Genomic DNA, 24,828 nt, shown 5'->3' with positions numbered 1-24,828 from the left:
ATGCAGAGCCTGCTGGGGTGATTTGACTCTCCTGTCACGGTTCAAGTGTTTTACTAGGCTTTTGCCACTAGAGAGCAGTGCAGAGCTCAGCAGGACACTGCTGCAGGATTACAGTGCCGATGGAGCAGATACAGCGTCTCTCAGGAGGACGCCTTCACAGCATCCACACTGTAAAAGGCAACGCTCCACCGACTCGAGCCGCATCGGGTTTAAACGGCAACGGCACAGCGCGTGGTGTGAAGCTGTATGAGGACAAAATGAAGCAGCTCTCTGTGGTGGTGACAGCGGGCCATCTTGGCACGTCGCGTCGACTGCGGTGTTAAGTTGTCTGTGTCCTGCTGCATTCAGACGAGCAGCTGCTGTAGAAACAAGCCACAAGGCGCTCCTTGCTTTGCTTCTACAAACAATAAAATGCCATCATGTGGTCAAAACAGGCTACGTCACACACGCAGTATCCACATAATGACAAACCATTCAACTCCCAGTTTATCAAATCTAACCCATTAAGACTCTGGGGTGAATTAGAGCCAACAAACGAGGATGTGAGTCTGTGTTGTTGTGAGCAGCAGCTTCTATTAGAGGGTGACGCGATGAGCTGTAATTTAATTGTGGGTCTCAGTTTCAAATGAAAAAAGTGGGACTAGGATAATAAATATGAAGAGAAAGAAAAGTTAGAAAGGCACTTGTTTCCAAGTAATGAGGGCCTCAGGACACACTTCCAGCACCACTCTGAGCATGTGATCGACACCGACAGGATCACAGGCAACGCTGGGGTTTGCTAATCAATCATTAAAGCTTCAGCTGACTCAAAACAAACCACTGATTAATATGTACATCACAGCAGAGGTGCATAAATACAGGAGACCTCACAGACACGGTGACTCTTTCTCTGGCTCCGTACCAAACATTACAGAACCAAGTTGCTCGATTCAGCAGGTTTTAAGAGCATCGTGTCTAAGACAAAAGAGCAAGTAATGCAGAAAAGCGTAGTGTGAGGATCCAGCACGAACCCACAATCAAAGCCTAAATGTCATGGTTTCAACTTGTGCCCAAAGGACCCATTTAGCATATTAGCATGTGATAATAATCAAATTATACATTATAGAAAATAAAGCTTTATTAAATTATTAAAAAAGACTAGTAGCTTTAAGCTGATTTTTTTATTTCATGTCAAACTGTGAGATCTGAAGTGGAGCAAAAGATAAAAAAGCCTTTTAAAACACAGGGCTTCATGTGCATGTCTGCTGTTATGGCCTAATGAGAAATGACACATTTGTAATTACAGTGGACTATAATTAGCTGGTGTGTAAGTGAGATGCCAGGACTCAGGTCTTCATGACTGGGCCTCACGAAGCAGGAGGGCGCGAGCGCACGCATCCGAGACGTAATTAACGGCCGTTTCAAGTTACGTCAGACAGCTTTTAGATTCCACGGACGGGGATCTGAGGGCTCAAAGGCTGGCAGGGCGGACGCGAACGCGGACGCGGCCTCCGCGCTACCGATGAAGCTCACTCACTCACCTCCTCCATCACGCCTACTTGCAGAGGAGGTGGAGGAGGCGCGTGTTTATTGTGGGCCTCGGGCCATGGAAGACGAGGTTCTGGCAGAAGAGAGACGAGCTGATGCTGATGATAGCGTTCTAACTTGACACATCCCTGACCTCGTGTGGCTGCTGCTACCACAAATTAATTTAAAGTGATTTTCTCTGTTTGTTCTAAACATTCTCTAACGGAGACGCTCCGTATTCATGGAGCTTGTGCTGTTGATGCTTTAAGAACATTTCGCTGAAAACACTGCTAGTCTAGACTCTATGTTAAAAATATTTCCCCAGCTAGTGAGAAGTCTGTGAATTCAAAAGAAAAGAGTACAGGGTGCAACAAAAAGCCTTTTTTAAGGGTACATTTGCCTAAGAATGAATAATGATGACGCCACATAAAAAGCCAGAATCACTGTTCAGCTGATCAGGAGTCGAGCAGCTGCTTGAACCCTGCATCTACCTTCTTCCCTTCTCCATCTGTAAACATCTGACTACCGCGTAGCGCACGTGACCACGCGTTAATGCTCAGCTCAGCATTGTTGGGGGTGATGTTAGATATTCAAGCGGGTGGCGATGACAGGAGCGCGTCCACCCCCCCAGAGGACGCACGCTTTGTGTTAAACAGTTGTCGTGCGTTGCTCGGCTCAATACAAGGAGTTGACCTTTCGACATACTTCTAAAAATAGCCCCCTGGAAGAAGGAGGAGCTCCCCGGATAAGGAGGATGCTCGCTCAACAATAGATGACGGCACACACACACACACACACACACACACACACACACACACACACACACACACGGGGACATTACCACACACACAGCACATTGGCCTCTCCATTAGTCCCCTCTGACAACTGGTCAATTTCTGCTGAAGGAAATGTGCTCCCCTCCTATCGATGGGCTTGAATTAGATTGCCTCAACTCATTTGTCTTATAGAGAGACCAGTGTCTTGACTCTCCACAGACTAACAGGATCCCACCAAAGAAAAATGTCCAGCTGTTATAAGTAACATGTACTTATACTGTTTATATACTGCACTGTACAGTACAATAAAACTCAAACATTTGGACCTAAGATCTTACTTTCGAGACATGAGTGTCTAATGTGGCCGTATCCATGTAGTGTAAGTTGACAGCACGGCTGCACTAACGCCTGCACCAGCTCTCAATCAGCCTGGGCCTGTTCGCTCCAGCTCCTGACGTACAGAAGCTGCTCCTGCTGTGGCCTCCGTGGTCAGCAGCGCTTCAAGCGAAGCCACGCAGCAGCTAAAGCACCAGCCGCGACGTGTGCTGGCGTTCGTCCTCCCGTGACGGACAGCTTTCGCTCACTGCCGTCATAAAGTCGGAACACAATTGTTAAAACTGCGGAAACGGAGATGTGATAAAACTGATCCCCAGGCGTCCTGTAAAACTAAATTGGCCGAACGTTACCATAGCAGCACCACTGCTAATTCATCCTGGGAATGACGAGACAGCTGCTGGAGTATTTATTTCATTGGGTTTCGTCTGATTTTTAGTTGCTATAAGTGCCAGAGAGAAGTTGATGCTCCAATACCTGAGCTCCTCAGCGTCCTGGTTAACGGCTGGTTCAGCATCCCCACTTTCTACTGCATTTGCCACATGTAAACAGTTTGCTAATGGCTATAGCAGTCGCAGCATTAGCCGTTAGCAGCTTCTCTTCACTGTCTGTTTGGTGCCTTTATGGACGAGAACGTCATGAACTGTCAAAAGCTTTAATGTAAGAAATAAATGCAAAATGCGGACACTAATAATAGTAACAGTAATATAATGGTGATAAACCAAAGCAGGGCTATAAGGTTCAATAATTCTTATATACTGTAATAATTGAAAGGCTTGATAAGTGTGTAGGCCCCTCTGGTTCTGGTTCTGGCTTGTTTTTAAGCCTCTTTGGACCTCTGACTCTAAAGACGCACACCAGGGATCAATACTTGGCCCAAGTACATTCCTGTCTGTTCTTGACAGCTTTTGGCCACATATAATGCTTAAACGCAGGATATACAACCATCATTATGCTGATTATATGCAGTTTCACCTGTTCTTGTCCACCAAAGACTTGTCAAAAACAGCTGAATGCTACAAGGATATAAGCAGTCCAATGTCCCACAGCTTCCATCAGCTTAATAATGACAAGACAGAAATCCCTATAGTGGCGCTAATCCTCTGCGACACGAAGCTGTGTTCACTTCTAACTTCCTCCATTGCAGCGGACAGAAATCGTTACTGATCTGAATGTCACACGTCGACACTGACACAAAACATTATTTTCTTTATTTTAGGTAGAATAAGCTTGATGAAAAACTGCAAAATGATGACCTGACAGCAGCGGTTCTCATCACTCAAAATTTCCATTTTTTCAGCTGCAATGAACCTATGACCCTTAATCAAGCTACTCCACCGGTCAATCTGAGACATCTTGTTGTTTCCCGAGCAGGGAAGTCGGTGTTCCTGTCTTCAGCGCACTCAGATAAGCGTTCGAAGACGGACAGAGAGAAGGTGCTCCTCAAGGAAACTGAAATAGATGCTGCAGTGCAAGCACACAGTTGCTAAGTAACACACATGAAGCTCCCTGAAGTACACTCCAGTAAGTTCAGTGGCTTGTCACAAGCCTACACAGGGTGCACAGGTAAACATACCGAGACAAGCTCGCACGTTTCTCCACCACCGTGTAGTTTACACCTGCAGGAGCAGGCTGAGCAGTAAACGTCTGCAGCCACTTGGAAGAGTCATGGTTTCATTAGAACATTTACATAAGGGCATACAACACATTCAAATGTACAGTATGACAACATAAATTCTGATCAAAGTAAATGTGCCAAATGTGAAACGTGCGAGTGAAATATATATTAAAAAAAAATAATGAAAAAAATAAGAAGCGAGAGGAGACAGAGAGAAGAGCTTTCTGCAGCAGCAGCAGCAGCAGCAAAGCTGGGCCATGTAATTTATGGAAGCCCATACTCATAAAACATGAATCTTGTCCATGAAGTGCTGAATCATTTGGTGAGCGCACCCACTGGTCCGCCTCCCGTTCCCACATACACGCATGTGGCGGCCCCGCGGCCTCCGTCAGCGCTGCCTCCATCCTCCATTCACACTCTCCATCACGATACAGTACGTCGCCACACAAAGGACGCCCGTCTCCAACTTGTAGGATGTATATTATTGACACACTGGGCCTTTCAGCCCGTGCTGGGGAGCCCCTCCCCCGTATTAACAATGCCAACTCTGCAGCACCCGGCCCACCCACCCACTCCTTCTCCCACTGCACTTGATGTGCTAGCGAGAGCGTTCTCAATAAAACTATTTTATTACGAGCCCTCTCCTTTGGGCTGGATCGAGTAAGTGGCCGGGTTCAGCTGTTCAACGCAGCAGACACTCGATGCAAGCGCTAGCATGACTTCATCAGGCTACAGTACATTAGCTGATTAAAAACAGTAACATGCGGCCCATGTCAAACGAGCCGGGGAACAGTTTGCATGAGCGGGCTCCATCACATTCGCTCATGATGGGGATGCGTGTGTAAATAAATCAGACTTCCACAGCCGCCATCGTTTGTTCAACTCTGGATCTTGCCCCACTTATAAACAAACAATATACAGTCTAGCATGTTAAATCATTTCCAGGGTTAAATATGTGATTGGAGGGATACCAAATTGGAATTAAATGATTTGCTCTACAGTGTCACAGTCAAAGTCTGCTGCCAATTAGAATGAGTACAAACTCATAAACTCTGTTTATTTGGCATCCAGCAGAGGGGGAGCTGATTCATTCTGGAGCGGCTCAAATATTTAACTTCCAGCGTATTTGTGGTCCAATATGACTAGTGTGCACACGAGACGGGCCGACAGTGAGTGGGGGGGGTCACAGCTTTCAACTCTTGTGTCTTCTTCATTCTCTGCTACACACATAATTACAGCACGGCCCAGGCCAGTACAGTAACAGAGAGATGAGACCGTGCTCACATGCGGACGGCACCAGTGATCTTTGCCGCATAGTAATAAACACTGGGCACTTTGTTGAATATTCATGACCCTCCGTGCTCCAAGGTGATGCGTCTGGAGGTGGACAGGGTGAAAAAACATGGAGAGTGGACCAGAGCATCACGGGAGGACTGTGAATTTGGTGGCTGGTCCACTCTGCCCACCCGCCCTCGCGCCTTCATTTTAAAAGCACTGCGAGGCAAACGGCATTATTCCAATATGTTGTTCAGAGTGAGGTCGCTGACACGATGCAGCAAAAAACGCATTTATGAGAGGCACCCGAACACAAAGTGGATATAAAGTAATATATGTTTAGGGCATTTTCCTGCATTAATGTTCTGAGTTCAGCTAGAGCATATTAGGGATAATTACCCGATCTCTCCTCTGCCCGTATATTTCACACGCAGACGCCTTTGATCTCTTTAATTCCGCGAGGTGCTGCGACATCGCCAGCCCTCGCTGGCGTCACAGAGTCCCTGCTTCGAGTAAGAGAACACAAGCTATTGTTTCCTCTGTGACCACAGCGCAGCCTCTGTGACAGCGGCACTTTGACACGTGTTTATCTCATAACCACCAGGTAATTCATCACGTCTCCAGCCCCAGCACAGGGCCGAGCCGCTGTGTTAAAAGCCTCCAGAAGACCTACAGTAGACAGTGGTGTAAATCACACAGACAGAATCGGGCCTTTCAGAACTCTCCTATTCCTTTTAAAATACCCTTCTATAATAACCTCTCCCATTTACAGTACAAGCAGCCTAGTTTGAGGGAAAACTAGCTAAGCATGTGCCTCACAATGAACCAGAGCTTCAATCAGATACAAAAGGGACGACTGACATCCCTGAGTTTACTTTAAAGTAGAACAACAATAGAATCAACTGTTGCTGATGTGAGAAAATCATGTGTGGCTCATGAACACGTCTTCACCCTTAACTAAAACCAACACATCCAACATCATTCCTATGACCTTTTAAAACATAATAGCAGACATGTAATCAAAGCCAAAGCTACTGTAGCACATCAATAGATGTGGAGTTATTCCCCATTTGGTTAAATAACCAACGTAACACAAAGAGCTGTGCACGTGCTAATTTAGTCAGTACTGCTTCAGTTTCCACGTGCTGACACCGTGTTAATGTAGCCTGTAATGCAGCGCGCTGCAGGACGGTTAAAGTCAGCTTGAATTCAATAAGAAAGCCTTTAATCAAAAACGTTACGCTAACCTGTAATTAAAAGAATGAAGAGGCTCTCCAGCTTCTGCAAGAGCCTCGCTTAACCTGCAGGCGAGCTCCCAAGAGGCCTGCGTACATGTACCTGCTAGTGGTGGCGTTCCCTCCCAGGGTGCACGCTCTCTCCAGCACCTGAACGATATCGCTTTATAAGCACCCACCCAGCCAGGCACCGATACATCAGCTGTGATTACTGGAGACGGCACAGTGGATACTCCACATAAACAGTGGAAGAGCAGCTCTACGGGTTGATGTAGTCGGGAGAATAAAACCCCAGCATGTTTATGTCATGTTTATATCATGCATTGGTGGCCATCGCAGGTCTCTACAGGAGCATTCATGTTGCCCTGCTGTGATTCATGGGGAACAGGCAGCTCCAATCCAAGTATCATTCACTCATGCCTCAGAGCATATGACATATACTCATAACACAAATCTAAACAAATCAACACACTGCTGGATGTCTCAGACTCAGTGTCATCCAGACCTTGAGATGCTGTATTTCATGTTAGTAAATCAAAGCGAAGTGGAGCGGCTGTGTACTCTCAAACTGACGGAGCCTGTCTGACGAGCAGCCGACAGCGATTAAGACTACACATCAGCTGCACAAGCATTTGATTTAATGCCTTCAGACCCAGCCTGTGCCTTTTAATGTAATGCATACAGTACATCTGCGTCACAGTGACGTGCAAAGCAATGCACTACAGATGCTTAACTGTGTGGAGTCGCATTTACAGTACAACACCCTGGAATTGTTGAGGTTTTTTCTGAATCTTTATACAATTGTACACAATAGATGAGAGGCACATCAAAAGCTCTGTATCTCAGTCAGTGACTAACCTTTTACTGTAAACCAATGTTACACTCGCTAGTTTACAACAGAAAGTCATCTCAGGCACCTTCAAACAGGCGGCCATCTGCCTCGACCAGCTGAGGTGAGGGCATAAAACTGAGTCTCAATAGACAACAACAGGAGTGAAAGCAAGGCATCCCTCCCACTACGGTACCTGTCATTGTCTGCCTGTAGGACAACCAGAATTAGGTAACAGGGGCCACCTTTTGGCCATAATATCCAGGACAACCTGCTTAAATCTGCAAAAGAAATAACATTGAATGGAAATGGGACTCGACTAAAACAAGGACACAAATCTTAAAACTCTGGATCTATAAATAATTAAGTAAGGCATGTTAGACAAAACATGACACGGAAATAAAAGCAATATAATCAAGACAAACAACACTACAGCACCTCTGTCATAGCACAGACAGGTATACATACATTCTGCTTACGCCTTTGCCCACCATTCTGGTTTGAGGTGAGTGAGTGTGGTGCCGATGGATGAGTTCAAAGGATCCGTCAGTCATGGCAGCGGTGCCCTTCACCAGACAGACTCCGACTTCACGCTGGCTACGGGAGCCGATTAAAGCTGTGACAGCCAATATCACTATGGTGGGCGGGAGGCAGAGATGAATAAAGGGCTGACACAGGAGTTAAACAATGGAACCAGCGAAGAGAGAACATGTGACTGATGGACGAATGTGTGAATCTCTTCATATCACAGAGGCCGGTGACACGATGGGAGGACAGTCACAAGCTCTCACTCGCAGGAAGGGTTAAACTGGAGCTGGTCTTGACCCACATTTTGGCCATAATATCCAGGACAACCTGCTTAGAGTCATGCAGCTCCCTTATTAAACTATAAGTGGGTCTTGCCATTACACACACACACACACACACACACACACACACACACACACACACAAACACACACACACACACACACACACACACACACACACACACACACACGCCACTCGATGCTTCTCAACATCCGCAGATACTCAACTCTAATATGCACAAACCTCATCTCATCTTTTTCACCCACTCCAAACTGACACAGTTATCATTCATACATACTCAGCATCACATTATCCAGAGCACAATGTAGAAAAAACACAAGGGAAATACTTTCATCATACATAATGAAATTAATTTCTTTTTTACCTGTAAATCAGTGGTATTTGTTACAGTTTAACAACTGCAATTAGCATAAAAACATGACTCAAACTCAAAAGACTATTATTATTAATAGTACTCTAAGTAATACTCTAAGCCATGCACGTTTTCTAGGCATATGAAGGCATACTTAAGGCTTCTCCAGAAACAGTTGGGGGACAATTTTGGCAAGTTTTAGTCTGCTTGTCCAAAAGTGGGATAAACAGAAATGACTTTGCTGGACCTTCAGTGTAGTACAAACTGGATGTGGTCTGACACATCCTCCCTTCTCTCTGGAGCACCGCCTTGTGTTGACTCTAAACAACAGATGGGCATGAATATGTCAAGTGCTTCTTAAATGCTCAACGATGTGCTACTGTAGCACCACATGTGTACGTGCCTTCTCTCTCCCTCCCTCTCTCTTAGAAATGCACACACACACACACACACACACACACGCACACGCACACACGCACACACACGCACACACACACACACACACTCTCTGACAGTGGCTCTTGGTGTCTTTTGTTTTTGAAGGGCATCTCTCTTTGCCTAGATGTGTTCCACTGACACAGTGTGTACCTGTAAAAGTGACCCAAATGGCCAAAGGTTAGGTTGGAACGGATGCTCATATTACTCCATTATTTTAACATCCTAAAATAAATAATAACTTTTGTCCTTAGTTTTTTTTCAACTAAAAAACACGGTTGTTAAAGGACAGCTTTCGAATTTTTAAAAAAGCAGCACAGTGAAACAACCTGTGCAAGGCCAATCTATACTGGTACTTTAGATCTATAGGAATCCCAACCACACAGCTGTGCTGTTAGATAAACACATAATCCACATACACAGTAGGTTAGTGAGGGCATCATTTAGTCAAAATACTAATTCCACAGTTTACAACAACCTGAAGTGACACAAGGCTTCTGAGCATCCTAATGGATTCAATATGTCTAATCTAATAAGTGGCCCGTATTCTGTGGGTTTAACATGCCTTTAGTGAGCGTGTGCAGCTGTTAACATCAGTTACATGCAGCCTAAATAGGTTAGCACTCCATGGTGGCATCAAGGATCAAATGAGCAACAGCCTCTGCATTGCATTACCTCTTCCCAACCTCAGCATTTACAGCACATTAAAAATATATCACCGCTACAAGATTCAACGCCATCTGTTCTCCGTTAGCCACGGCCACGGCGAAACGGGTTGAGGCTTAATTCACTGCCTTTGCATGACAGTGCCTTCCTCAACACACCGTGGACCGAAACACTGGTAATGTGGCGCTGGTGAATCATCTACTGTGGCGCCGCAGTCTGTCAGAGACATCCAGGGGCGCCGCTTTCTGTCAGCGAATGAGGTATTTAGGGGAGGTGATTGGAACTGTTGTGTCTGTAACATTGCAAAGGCTTCTCACCTCCTGCAACATGATGAGAGCTGACTCACAGGGTGACAAAATGGCACCTGATATTCATCTGTGAATTCATCACTTACAGACCAGGCAATTTGGGATGTTAGGTTGTGTAACTACAGAAAGGGTCCAGATCTACTCCGACTGCATGTCCACATCTAACTGTGCACCGTACGAAACTAATGTCACGCATGCGACATGTTCATCCGTATCCACAGCTCTGCACATTCATGTGAGGGAGATCCACACCCACAGCAGGAGTGAGTGTGCAGGATCAGTGGGCTAATGAGTTAACACTGCAAGGGAGAGAGAAATCTAGCAGACCTGACATTAGCCTGTTCCAAGAGTGGTGGAACTAAGACAGCACATACATAAAAGCAAGAGTTAGAGTTTGGATACGTTAAGGACAAAACTAAAGATCTAGAGGAGAGATAAGCTACTCTAAGACCACTGCTGATGGACAACACAGTGCTCTGTGGGGAGGCTTCTTAATAGAAGCCGGCTCGTCCTGTTGTTTCCATTATCTACCCTGTAAAGTTGTCTTATTCTGGTTTAATACATTTACCTTCTGGGACACAAGGAAAAGTCCCAAAATGTTTCAAATATTAAAGGCAAAAAGCTGCTGCCGAGTCAAAAAGGGCTTTTCTTAGATGAGCGACATCACTGTTGCATTAAAAGAAAAAATATTTAGGTATAAACTAAGTTTCTGCCACAAAATGTGACAACGAAACAATTAAAGTATGTAACAATTAGTAACATTATTGATGCAGTAAACATGTTGATTTTTAATTGATAGACAAATGAGAAGCACCAGAAAGCTGGTGCTTTACTAAAAAGGTGAACTAGTGTGTGAACTATTGCTTGTTATCCATTCTGTCACGTGTCGCCTTTGGGAACCACCTGCATCAACATAAAACAGATCAGTGTGTCAACTGAAGGCAGAGAGACCAAACCACTGAGCTATTAACTCTTGGTAAGATGATCGACAAAACAAGAGAAGGTCAACAGATGTCATTAGCATTAGCATCATGGTAAGGCTATAAGGGCAACACTTATGTTTGGGTGTCAGTAATAGTGTTGAAGGTTTTTGGTAACTGGAACTTAAATTAAATTTTTATTTTAATTCAAACAAAAACTTAGTTTAGATGAAAAATAAATAAATAAATAATTGTAGGTAATATACAGTACCATCATTTACTTTTAATAAGTAACTGTCCCAACACATGCTGAATATTATCTTTCAAAAACACAGGTGTCAGGTAAGATTTGTCAGATTATGTAAGCCAAACAACAAATAAGCAATGAATAAATGAATATCGCCTCTTTAAATGGTTTCAAAACAACAATAAGAGCTGCATTATTCAAAGTTAAGGAAATGGCTTCACTTCCATTTCACTCCATCCCAAAAAGGAAGTTTTCTCCGGCAGATAGGCAGAAACATGCTCGTCTGCCCCAATGCAGTTTCCTTGTACAGTCCACATGAATAAAGCATGTGAGGTGTACAACAAGGCCTATCCTCTGTGTCCAGTCACTTATCATTAGGGAGAGTGACACACACTAACTGCACTGTGTCATAATTAGACAACACTCACTTCACTTGGAATCTGGAGGAATAACACATCTGACAAGTTTCCACCACAGGGCAAAACGGCTGCTGCACAGCTCTCTGCTGCTGCAGCAGCGAAAGGACTTTAAAGTACAGCAGTGTTTTCTAAAAACAGAAGGTTGTTTCCTGACTTATTTTAGTTCCTGCGTGTCGTCAGACTGTACCGACTGTCTTCCTAACCGGCCGCTGGTGCAGACGACTGCTCTACGATTCTTTCCTCATTTCAACAAGACATGCAGTCGGCACCGTTTTGTTGAAAAATGGCCTGGGTTTCATACACAGCAACTGATAAATGAATAAATAGTTGCAGCACAAACACCGAGACGTCCCCTGACGTTTGTGGTGTCATGCTGTCATACACAATACGCGATAGTTGTGTCCTATACCTGACATCCATGGGCTACCAGTGTCCTCAATACCCAGCTGTGGCACAGGGAATGCACCCTTGACACAAACCGGCTGAGATAGATTTTGCACCACTGGGGACATAGAAATCATACGTGTGACACATAGAGTAGACATAATATTTGCACAATAATGTAAACCTGCATCAACACAGTCAACCACCAAAAATAAAACACACGTGCCCCAGAAAGCATCTGCTAAATCACTGAGAGGAAAGTGGAAGGCTCCAAACTACAGGCGCTAATCGCATCCATTGTATCGTTTCCCCACCTCCTGCACCTCATCACATGCAGGTCATAACAAATGATGGTGGTCTTATTTTACACCTACAGTACATTACTGTAATTACCTGAATAAGATCAGTCAGAGGCACAGGAGTTACCGCTGTACAGTATATTAGTCAAGGTCTGAGACTCTTCCTTTCAGGAAAGCTTGAGATTAACTCAAATGCTCAAATGACTCAAATGCTGTCTTGAAAAAATTTGGGCTGGATTATCAGCACAAAGACAACCGACCTTCTCTTTCTCCCTCCGCTTCTCCATCCTCCCCTTTTTCTCTCTGATAGAATAGCACGCCGGCAGAGTACACAGTGTTTTTCGCCAAATAAACCACATGTGTCATCACAGAAGATCCAGTGTGTGATCAGCGGAGGGAGGCGAGAGGAACAGGGAAAAACGTGGAAAGGTTAAGTGTACACAAAGATATCGATGTGTGACTCAGAGGGAAGAAAGAGGAGTGGACCGCGGTTGGACTGGGAGGCATGACTAAACAGAGGGAGACAGGGAAGCCGTTAAGGAGAAAAGAGGCAGGTAGGTAGAGAGGGGTAGAGGCCGAGACAAAAGAGGGTCAAAGTGAGGATGAAAGTAAAAGTGAGACGGAGGGAGGTGCAGTGGCGCGTCCTCTGTCCCAGTTGCACTAATCAGCAACATAGTGTCCCCTCAGGTGACTTCAGGCCCCGCAGGACAGGACGCTGGTCGTCAGCAAGCCACAGAGCCCTGCTTCCTGGTGGGAAGTGCACACGCACGCACGCACGCACGCACACACGTGAGCTGAGACACACACACACACACACACACACACACACGCACACACACACACACACACAGGACAGTGTTGTGCTGGCATCCATACAGTATTATCAGGCCCATCAGGTGACAGGGCTATTCTTAGAGTTTCATATGCACCAAAGAGAGGGGAGATAAAGAGGGGAGTGAGGATGAGTGTGGTGCTACTGAAACGTATGGAATCAAATAGACTGTAAACGATGCAGGACATAATTAATAGTCCTCGTACGTCTTGACACATTTTTCAGTCTGATTATATTAATTACCTGCAAAAAATGTCTAAAAACCCACACACTAAAACATGAACACACACAGAAACAGAGGCAGGTTAAAATAAGCTAAAACAGACAGTACCTGCACTGATTTATCAGTGACTGGGCTTTGGACTGGATGGACGTTGTTTCTGTCTGAAGGCAGAACTTTCGCACCACTAACTCACAGACAGCTGAAATGTAACATGCACTCAGAAAGAAAATGCACAGCTACTACACTTTGATGTAGGACACAGACGCACAAGTAGGCTGGCCAGTGTCACGCACACGCGCACGCGCACACGCACACGCACGCGCGCGCACACACACACACACACACACACACACACACACACACACACACACACACACACACACACACACACACACACACACACACACACACACACACAGAGGCTACTTCATTTACACAGGTATGGACACATGCATGCATTTACTGTACACACACATGCACACACACACACACACGCGCGCACACACACACACACACCAAACATTAATGGAAGAACACTCTTCCTTTTTCCTGCCCGCTCGCATGTAGCAATATTACAAAGTAACATCCCCACCCGCTGTGAGAGTACAGCACCTTTACTTGCACTTGCTTTGCTCCTGGTGCCTTTCACAATATTGTGGTATAGCATGCGCCAAGCTTGTACACAGCTAAAATAAGCCCATAACCTGCAGAGAGTACAGCGAGCTCCAAACGTCTGACTGAATGAAAGAAGAATGAAAATAAGCCTGTTTTTGTCCACGACAACAAATAGTAAGACAATACTGAATAAATACTGTATGTACAGAAAGCAAATATGTGTGGCAATGCTTATTATCCTATAACCCTGATTCCACTGCTTTACGCACATGACAGTGTAACAGGGACTATTCCTGCGTTAATTGGCTCTGCATGAATATTTTCTGATTTGTTGTGTTTTACTGCAGACTATCAGACTATACGCTGAGGCCAGGGAAGATCTGCTTGCAATAACAATAAAAACACTACCTCTAATTGATTTAATATTTTAAACTAAAATAAAAAGGTGTTTAGTGGCATTGGGTGCATGTATAATAATAGTTTACTGCTATTAAATTTTATTTTTCATTTTTTTTATTAATTATTTTAGAATCATTTCAGAAACTTCAAAGGCCAAAAAATACATCCAGTCCACATAAAGCATTTGTCTCAGAGCTATTGTTCAACCTTTAATTAATAGGAACCTGCTTGGTCGTATATTATCATACTTACTGTAGCACAAGAGGTAATTCTTCACACATCAAGTTTACAGACACTGCTCTGGATATAATGCTGAGCTCGTCAAAGCAACACAACTCCTCATGTTTAAAGAATGTGCTGCATCGCTGCATGTGCAGCCGCACAGACGCGTGTGAGGAGGTGGCGTGTTTTCGCCCTGCTTCACACTCTCCTTTTGTATGCGTCTCATTTTATGCCCCTGTCATCTTTGTCACCGCTCAGCGAGCAAACACGGGGAACGTTCCCCGACGATCAAGATAACGAGAGAACATGGTCGTAATGGTAATCAAATTTATAAGCCTGAAGGTGGATGAAGACGGCATGCTGATTTGTCTTAGAAAACAAAACTCAAAACACCACAAAAACTGTAGATTATGGTATCACCTCTAAGTGGTAATATCAGCTTTTGTTATCTGCACTCTTCCATGCATGCCTCTTGTTAATGCAAGGAGGAATTCCCCTCTAACACACAAACACAGGAAACTTGTCACTGTTCTGTGAAGTCATCAGATTTCATTACGGTGGGACATGGAACAACACAAAAGGCACCCTGCACATGGCGTGGAGTTCCGAGGCGGACCGTCCCTCCCGCCCCGCTACTTAGCAGCCTCCTCCATCATGCATCCATTCTCACAACAGCCAGCAGTGCTCCGTGTTCTAAAGCGGGACGCGGGTTAGAGCCATTATAAATTCAACAGGACAGAGTGCAAGCCGCAGCTGTTGTACTGTACCAGGCCTGAATGCACACACATATGCTTATTTATTCCTACACGCTCGCTGATTGTTTCTAAGAGTTTGCCGAGGACAGAGGGACCTTATGGAACAGACGCAGAGCCCTCTGAGGACTCACGTGCCACAAGCCTGAGCTCCATTCACACCTGAAGTCAGAACATATGACGGGGAAAGCTAAGGGACATGCACAAAAACCCTGTGTATATATATATATATATATATGTATATATATATATATATATATGTTAAACACACAGAGTCATTACACCTTCAGCTATTTTCCAGGTAAATACAAGTCTAGACTTGACTCCAGGTGGGAAATGATGCTACTCCAATTAGAAGAGCCAACTGTGTGTGTGTGTGCATGCATACACAAACATGCAACTGTGTGTGTGTGTGCGCGTGCATACACAAACATGCAACTGTGTGTAAGTGATGTGTCGTGGGAGCCGGCCTCCGTCCTCGTACGGGCCACCCGGCCGGGCCTCGGCTAAACAAAAGCGTCAAGGAGCTGAATGAATCCCAGGCGAGCGCAGGTGGCTCACGGAGAAAATGCACAGGTGGAATGAAAAACGACTCTGCGGACACGGGATGACACACACACACACACACACACACAAATGTGTACAAAGCACACATTTCACAGCTTTAAGTGAACCACCCTTAATCGTTTCGCTTCCTGCTTGTCAGCATTTTGTGCCCCAGTCACGGACGCATGCGTGCGCACACGGACAACACCTGCTCTACCTGTGGCCGACCTGCCGTAGGAGGCAGCAACAGTTAAGAGCGACAACGAGCAGGAGGATTTGCCCGCGAGAGGAAGAGAAAGCACAAAAACTAGTAAGAATAACATCAAAAACACAATGGCGTTATCATCAAAGCCCAACCTCACTGCTCATGTCTGTGTGTGATGGCAGATGGGACTTCAAGTCTGGGCATGCTGTGCAGTTATCAGCTACAGAGGTAATGTCTCCCCAGGCTGACGACAACCACACAGCTTTTTACAACTGCAACATCGCTGATAGCAAAATCAGCAGAGCTCAGGCTTTTAAGCAGCCGCTGTGACCTGGCTACGGTGAGGAGGATGTGGAACAGGGACAGTGGTGATAAAGAAGGCCAGGACGGGGAAAACGGTCCGCGGGCCTCGCGTCGCACGCGCGCAGCAGCGCGTGGTGCCGTGAATTCTCGCCGTGCAGAGCGTGGATCGGGGGAAGACGGATGCCGAAAACACCTCTGGGAGGATTCTTCTATCAGCTCCTCGAACAGCACGGAGGAAAGATGTGATGGCTGCAGGATGTGGAATGCCCTGGCTGGTAGAGCGATGCGAGTGTGGTACCATGAGCCATCAGAGCAGTCCTCAGAGGAGACGGGAAAACATAATCCGCTCCATAATGTGCTACTTAGCAAGAGACACAGTGCACATGTGCACAGTTTCCAGAGGGACTGGAGAGAATGAAATGCACCCAGCACAACAGGTAAAGAGTGTCTGAATGTCTCAGTTGAATAATACACCCGTCAAAATGCGTGCATTTACTTTTACTACAATTTCTTTGACCAAAATGTCTCTTTGTTTGGGTGATTTGCTTAGATCAGGCCTTTAACCCCAAACGCAATTTTACTTGCTGCACATTTATCACAAAGACCAACAACAAAAGCACAAATCCTCCCTGTGTGTTGGTCCTTCCTGTGACGCCCAGAGCAGTGGTCGTATCTCATGGCTCGTATGCAATAAACATGATGTTATACCACAGGGCAATGAGAACAGGCCTCAACATATGGGCCTCAATCTTCAGTGTGATGTATGGACCCATAAAAAGGGTCATGATCCTCCTGTCAGTGACACAGCGTGGATAAACAGGCAAGCTGGAGACATTACACCATACAGTACGTGCAGCACGTGCAGACACAATACGTTCACCAGAAAATCACTTAAAAAGGGCAAACAACGCTTTTGTGTGGTTTCTATTTTCCACCAAGCAAAGCTACCCAGAGACTCCAGCAGCTCCACACAACGTGCGGATCCCGTGCCTCAGCAAGTCCATGTATTTTTTGCTTATCTTGTAGTTTTGCCACAATACCATTAACCGTCAAGTGTCCTGTCAGCCCCCGTCCCCTTTAAACACAGTGCTCAGTGGGCTGTTCCTCCTTTTTTTTTTAACCCAGCACCTCTAATAAGATCAGCTGAAAACACTTTAATATAGAGTACGTGGGGGCAGGTCGGCGGCGTGGGAGTGGCAGGAAGCACCTGTGTGACACAAGAACGCCGGCGCTTTGTGCCCTTGTCAGCCACTCTTAGCCTTTCTCACCATCAATGCTGCTGCCAACTTTGTGGGGAAATCAAATAAGGGTCGGTGTGAAACAGTCAATGTTGTGCACACAAGTAACATATGCGTTAAATAAGTTCAAATGGCAAGCACTGCACATGGACTTTACTGATACTTTACCTGATGGGGAAAAGTGACAAACTTGCAGACGTTACATCACTGAAGTTGCTGAACGATCTCATCTCATATTTAACAGTTTCATTACTTTGGAAATATTCTTGTCTGCTTTACATAAAAGTAAAACTGGGGATCTTGTTTCTTTGGTCTAGGACAAAATGTGATGACTTCATTTTTCTCTGACCAAGACGGTTCAGCAGTGTCTGGGTCTCGGCTTCGCTATCGATGCTCATTTTATTACACCGTCTCAAATTTGACATATTTTGCTCTTGCTCGCATTGATCCATGACTGTCACATATCCCCATTCCAGCTTCATTCCCGCCGCCCAGAAAGACTGCTGATTTGGTTAACAAGAAACGCATGCACCCCTCAGCTGCCGCACCCTCCTTCGTCAGTCTCAACACAATCTAGAGTTACTGTGGACGATGGAAGGAGACCTTTTCTTGCTGCCGTGGTGAATTGGAGGGCACTAAAAGGACATTTGGCCCCCCATCAACAAGACTTTGGCACGCAAAGACCCGTCCTGCTCAGACTGAAAGGATCAGATTTTACTGACGGGTCATTTTGGAGCAGGTTGAGGGGAGCTGGTGTCGCCCTTGCAGGGAAACGTGATATAGCGGAGGAGAAGGAAAAGGAAATAAAGTGCACCACAAACAGATAAGAGGGAGATAAAGAGACCACCACAGAGGCTCCCAGGGATTAGGCTTAAAATGGCAAGAAATCATCTAGGTAGCACTCAGGTAGCCTTCAAATATTCAAGACTAAAACCATAGGAGAGTTTGTATGCAGTAAAGCAGAGGACGGCGCAGCTAGCAAAACAAATGAACAATGAACTTCATGAATGGCCTGTGGAGACAAATGCAGCAGTCGAATCAGTCAGTCACTCATCCAGTAGGAGTTGGTTAAAGAAAATATCATGACAGCTACAGCAAATGTACTGTAGCAGCACCCAAAAACAAAGCACGCCAAAACTAAACGGAACACCCATTCATACACAGTTTAACCCATTCACAAGGCTACAAGTGGATCCATTATTGGTTTCCCGCAATTAAAAGGTGGGTAAATTACACTTCTGAAATTGGCAGGATCCACTGGACCAAAAGTGTACAGCATCATTGGTTCCGACTGAAGCTGGAGACCACACGTCACATTCTATGACATTTCATTCAGAAGTGATTGCTTCTTCCCACAGTGGATCCATCACCAGTGGCTTAGATCTTCCCATTTCATTATCAGAGGGATTAACCAGCACACAGATGGTAGCTACAACTATATCAGCAGCGGCGATCCAACATTCCCCGGTACTCACTTTACACCACAACCAAGACAGTGACCTTTGTGAGCTGTGAGAAAGAAAGCTTGATACTTCGTGTTATTGATTGACAAGAAAAACCTTTATTCTCTGCGGCAGGAGAAAGGCACTGCTCACCCACCCGCTTTCATTTTGCTTTATTAATAACAGTTTATGGTTAGGTAATAGCACCAGCAGTCACAGGCCCACTGACTTTTTCTGATTGATTTATACGAAAAGGTATCTGATCTGTACACCTCCTTTTGCTTTATTCAATTATTAACTTAGGTTTCATTTTCTCTAGTTCAGACGCAGGAAAAGAGAAAATTCTAAAAAGGTGCATACATGTTAAAGCACTGCTGTGTTGGAGAAATGAATAGCACAGGGAGGTCAGACAATTAGGTCAGAGCTGTAATGTTATCTTCTGTTTCCCTGAGGACTTTCTGATATTCTGAAACAGACCACAAAGTAGTCATCAATTACAGTGAGTGCAAGGAGCAATACTTAAAAGGATGGATGGTTTTGCTTTCCTTTCTCCTTTTCTCTGTTAGGCCACAAATACTGATAACACTTTCAATTGGTAAATATGTCCATTAAGCACAACAATAGCAAAAACAAAGGATAGTTCTGTTTTTTATAATTTTACTATTCGCACTAGGTTTTGGTATATTCCTATTACAACATATGGTTATAACTAATGCTGAAGTTTTACTCTCTAGTTTAGACAACTAGAGCAAGCACCACACAAAACATGTAGACTTTCAGTAGGAGGCCTGACTTGTGCTATCAGTGGTTTAATCCCTGGTGCTGTAGACAGCTTTGTTCTTATGAATGTTAAAAATCAATGATTCATAAATTTCTCAGCTGACACAAAACAATAGTACTGCACTAATCTGATTCTCTGAGGCGACGGGAAGAAAATGACTCACATTTCTGTAAGCTAAACCACAGGACTTACACAGAGAGTATAATTACTCAGCAAAAAAGGTTTTTCACTTTTACTTAGCTTCAGACAGATTTTTTTTTTGCCAAGCAACGTACAGAGAAACACCTCAGACCCTCTCTCACTAACGGGTTTCTGTTTTGTTTCAAACACTGCTCTCACATTTGCACTGCAATGGTTAGCAGTTAGTGACCAAGTACAGTACTCAAACCCTGAACCGTGGGTATATGGAAAAAATAACATGACGTTGTTAATGTATTGATGTACTGCGTTCCAACAGTGATTTTAAGATGTTACATAATTCCTTTAACAAAGAAAAGTTCTCAGAAAAGATTCTTTTGAAAGCGCCACAAAAGATTGTCGTGATGTTCGGCCTTGGAGTCTATGAAAACGACCACGTGTAGTTATTACCAAAGAGCAATCAATGAGCAATTTTTATAACACGTTGGATATGCTGCTGACGCAACTACAGAAGTAGGTTGTTATCAGATGTCTCTCATGTGCATTTTAAAGAGCATCAAGCTACTTGGCTTTCTGTCTTTCTATCCAGGGTTCATATTTTATGCAGGGCAAATAAAATGAAACAGAAGCAACGATTGAGACTACCTCCTCCTCTTTGGCATGCTGCTGCATGAAAAATAATTGGAAGAGTAAACCATGCACACAAGCACACAAACATTATTCACACACAAAGTGTGACCTTCAGGTTTGATCATCTGCAATGCAGTGATTAGTTTTATTGGTGTATAAGCAGACTGCATTGATAAGAGGCTTTCCCTGCACATCATCATGTGACAGTCTATTCATCTCAATCATATTCACTCACTGAATCTATAACCTGATGAGAAGAACCCGTTCCCCCACTAACAGTGAGACAAACATTTAGAAATAGACCATTTTACAAATGCCTTGTCCAAGCTGGGACTCACCATTCCCTGCTTCAGCCTTCAGCGCCCTGCGTACACGCTGCTCCACAATCATTGCAAAGGATGTAGCCTCCATAATTTGCTGGATCTACTCAACTCCCAATAGACAATAGATTTGCAGAGTATAGAATAAATCTAGTATTTAAGCTGCTTCTTAAGCTTCTCGCACTCCCAACAACTTCCTGTATACTTTTACACAACCTTTTAACCTGCTCGCACAGGCGTGACCACCTTCTGGCACATTTATACCTCCCCTGTCACCCACTTGTGAAGACCCCGCCACCATCGCCCCACTAGAACCATCCGACACGCAGATAACCATATCGCGCAGATAGTGCCAACACTTGCTCAGCTGGGCTTGAGGTAACCTACCAGACATGTCAAGTGCTGTCATGTCAGGGCTCATGGGTGTCGGTGCAAGTGCAACTTATGCAATGCCCGTGTGGAATGCGGCAGTCGAATCCCCAAAGAAAAATATATGTTGTGTGGCTTTAGCGTTACTTTAGTTGGTGGTGTTTGTACAAAGCTGTTTGAGATTGTAGCCTGTCCCCTGGTGCTGTAGCCGCCTGCTCTATGACACACTGTACCTGAGTGCTTCGCTGTCTTTTGCCTAGTGTGTAGAACTGAAAACATCAGTGGCACAGAAAGCATGCTTTAGTCACTACTGGCCCCTAATCTCTCCACCGCCAACAAAAGGACAAGGGCCACGTGGGACGAGGCAGCCTAAAACTGTGGCATTGAGCTTCCTAAAGACAGGGATGTGCAGGAGGTAAAAATGAGAACTTTGTAAAGGTCATCATAAAAATGTTGACAAAGCTTTGTAAGTGTTGGGGGGGGGGTGCACTACTGTAGGTGCTGGGCTTGCCAGGTGTGATGAATGACAGAAGCTCTGGTGCTAATGTCATTTTTTGCTTTTCATTTCTATACGGCATAACAGCCGGGAAGTGTTCCTGCTCCCAAACAATGTACATGAAAATGAATGCATACAGAGAGAGAGAGAGAGAGAGAGAGAGAGAGAAAGGGTGAGAGAGAGCGAGAGACAGAGAGAAAGAGAGAGAGAGAAGGCAAAGACAGGGGCAGCAGTAGCACAATACTGCCTGCTGCACTGCAGCAAAAATCTACACAGCATACTGTAGCCAGTACACAACAGACCCCTGGACGGAGGAGGAGCAGCGTTAGAGACGGACTCCGAGGTCGACAACGTGCATGTGTGTGCAACTGGTAATATACGTATGCTATTTTTTAGGAGATTCAACAAATAGGATGAATTAATTAGCATCAGGTCCTTTACACACACACGTAAACAGGCTTTAGAGAGAGCAATGCGTTTCTATGAATGCCTTAAAGCCGGAGAGTCCCAGTTAGAGTCGAAGTGCAAAAACAAAAGAAGAAGGAAAGACAAATAAGTAGAATAAATGCAAAGTACTTCATTTGGGGATGGGAGGTGGGTTTCAAGCACTGAGATAATTAAATATGAGCCACGACATCTAGTTTCAGGACGATATCCATCAGTCTGAAGGCTTCTCCGGTGCCAACACACAGCACAGCAGTTTATAGGATGAGGACGGGATTTACTGCTTAAGCACAATATCACGTGGCAGGTTATCAGGGTACCATCAGCGGCGAGAAACAGGGAAACCAAAGGAGTTGGTCGAGTGACCGCAACCTGGACGAAACAGTTCTGAAGCCTCTATATTAATATACAGGCTAAAAACTTGCAACTCCACATAGTATGCCACAGGTTTGATTCATTTATGTTTACCTTTAGAAGACTGATGTGCATGTACCAGGCACCTTGAAAATATTGGATCTAATCAGTGTAATCAAGCAAATCTGAGAGAGGGAAAAGGGGTAAAAGAGAGGAGCATCCTGTTCAGCTTAGTCCCTCCATGAGCAGAGAGCACAGTCAGATGATGGACAACAGTAATAAATGAGCTACAGGCCAACAGTGAGTCATGAAATCACATCAGCAATCAATCATAATCAAATCATTACGATGTACTCTCAGCACAGGAAAGGAGCAGGCCCAGCGGACATCGCCCTGCGTTTCCCTCCAACGGCGCCGTCACGTCAGTGCTGCGCCTCTGGTTGTATGAGGTGTAGCAACACGTAGCCTAGCGCAATAACAGACACCCGCACACGTGCACGCACCTGTATGCTCCACCTGTTTGATGAAGGTTAAGGAGCCGGAGCCGGCGACCGCGGGTCAACATGCACTGTCGCTGCATCATTTCCCGCTCGGAGATGATAGTCTGTAAACAATATTACTAATAATGTGTGGAGTCATTCAGCACTCAGTCCAGCTTTTAACACTTCACCTGCTGGCTCCAAGGACAGATAAAAATAGCACTATCAGGTTAAACAGCATTTTTAAAAAAGGTGAAGTCAGACTGTACCTAAATTACAATCAAACTGAAAATTCCATGTTGTGTAGGGGAGCTAATTAAGTTAAACCTGCAGACTGTCCTGATCCTGCACCTGCCATCAGAATCAGCTTGGCAGTTTGACATGACTTTACCAGTGGAGGGACAATGCCATTAACCTAAGATTGATGGTCTGTCAAACCTTAAAAAGACTGAAAATGAACAAAGCTAATTTCATAATTTCACATTTTGTGACCTACATACAGTAGAAATTGCAGCGCAGTCAGTCCTGTCAGATAAAAAGGAAAAAATAAATATATTTGTATTTGGTGGAATCTCACCCAGATTTTTATACATGAACCTGGAAGCTTCAGTTTCACTTAGCTTTTTCCGTCTATAGCACTAATCTGCTACTGTCACGATATCAACCCCTGGCTTCTATCAAATCAACAAAAGCTCAGGGACGTGTTCACATTGTCACATTCAACAAAGATTCCCACACAACAGGCATCAAAACACAAGACTGAGATTCAGCAAAGCTCAACGATTGGCACAACAGGCAGCAGCTTCAAAACTCCACCTAGTCTTTGAACAGGGTTTGGCTACATTACATTACACTGTCACAGTTATTGCTTTGGACAAAAGCTGTCTCTGGAGACAAAAGCCCTCCGTGCACCCTTTAAAACAGCTTTTATCCATGTTCACAATAGCATCAGTCACACACATGCATTTCTGTCAGCTCACCATGTAGTTTGAGGAACCAATGAACTTCAACAGGTGCATGTGTCTGCGTCAAACTCCTGCAACTCCTCAGGCTTCTAGTACAGTAACTCCTACAGTTACTATAGGAGTTACTGTACTAGTAAAGTAACTTGGTTTAAGTGCATTATTCTCTGTACTTTTTCCATCTCGCCATCTCATCACGTTGTCACATTAATATGAGTTAGAGCCCAGTGCACTAGAACGGCTTCATAGCCTCCACCATGTGCCCAATCTTCAGAGATCTGTAAAGACGTCATATGTTAGAAAGAACATGCTTAATAATGTGCCCTAGTCCTCGGAGCACCTCCAAAGATGTATATGAGACAGCTCAACTAAAAGAACAAAAAAAATCCCAAAAAAATTACAAGATGATTTATGAAGCCTGCATGGGACACAAGGCAGAAAACTAAGTGGAGAAAAGCATAAGAACACACCACTGGGATGACAGTGTCAAGATGTACCTCAATTTCCCAAATGGTTTGTGAGAAACAACTGGGCATGACCTCTGTTAATCCAGCTACTGTATATACAGCTGAGATCAGTTAAATCAGCCACTGACAGGAATCTGTTAGCATTTTAAGAAGGGATAAAAGGTTTACAAGTACATACA

The 24,828-nt window shown here is 44.7% G+C and overlaps 1 protein-coding gene across 4 annotated transcripts in view; it reads right to left on the bottom strand.

The window, feature by feature from the left end:
* fgf14 (fibroblast growth factor 14) overlaps positions 1-24,828 on the bottom strand; it is a 60,812-nt gene that overhangs the window by 29,397 nt on the left and 6,587 nt on the right. The window contains exon 1 of one of the 4 annotated variants that reach the window (XM_029137491.2): positions 21,097-21,300. The exons of the other annotated variants lie outside the window; for them this stretch is intronic. Within the exon in view, the coding sequence (XP_028993324.1) occupies positions 21,097-21,169 (73 nt within the window). The 5' untranslated portion in view covers positions 21,170-21,300. Of the gene's footprint in view, positions 1-21,096; positions 21,301-24,828 lie in introns of those variants that run through there. 4 annotated transcript variants of the gene reach the window in all.

This window comes from Betta splendens, chromosome 21 (genome assembly GCF_900634795.4).
Source record: "Betta splendens chromosome 21, fBetSpl5.4, whole genome shotgun sequence".
Lineage (NCBI taxonomy): Eukaryota > Metazoa > Chordata > Actinopteri > Anabantiformes > Osphronemidae > Betta > Betta splendens.
Note: the sequence above shows the minus strand (reverse complement) of the source record. Positions and strands in the feature narration are given on the sequence as shown.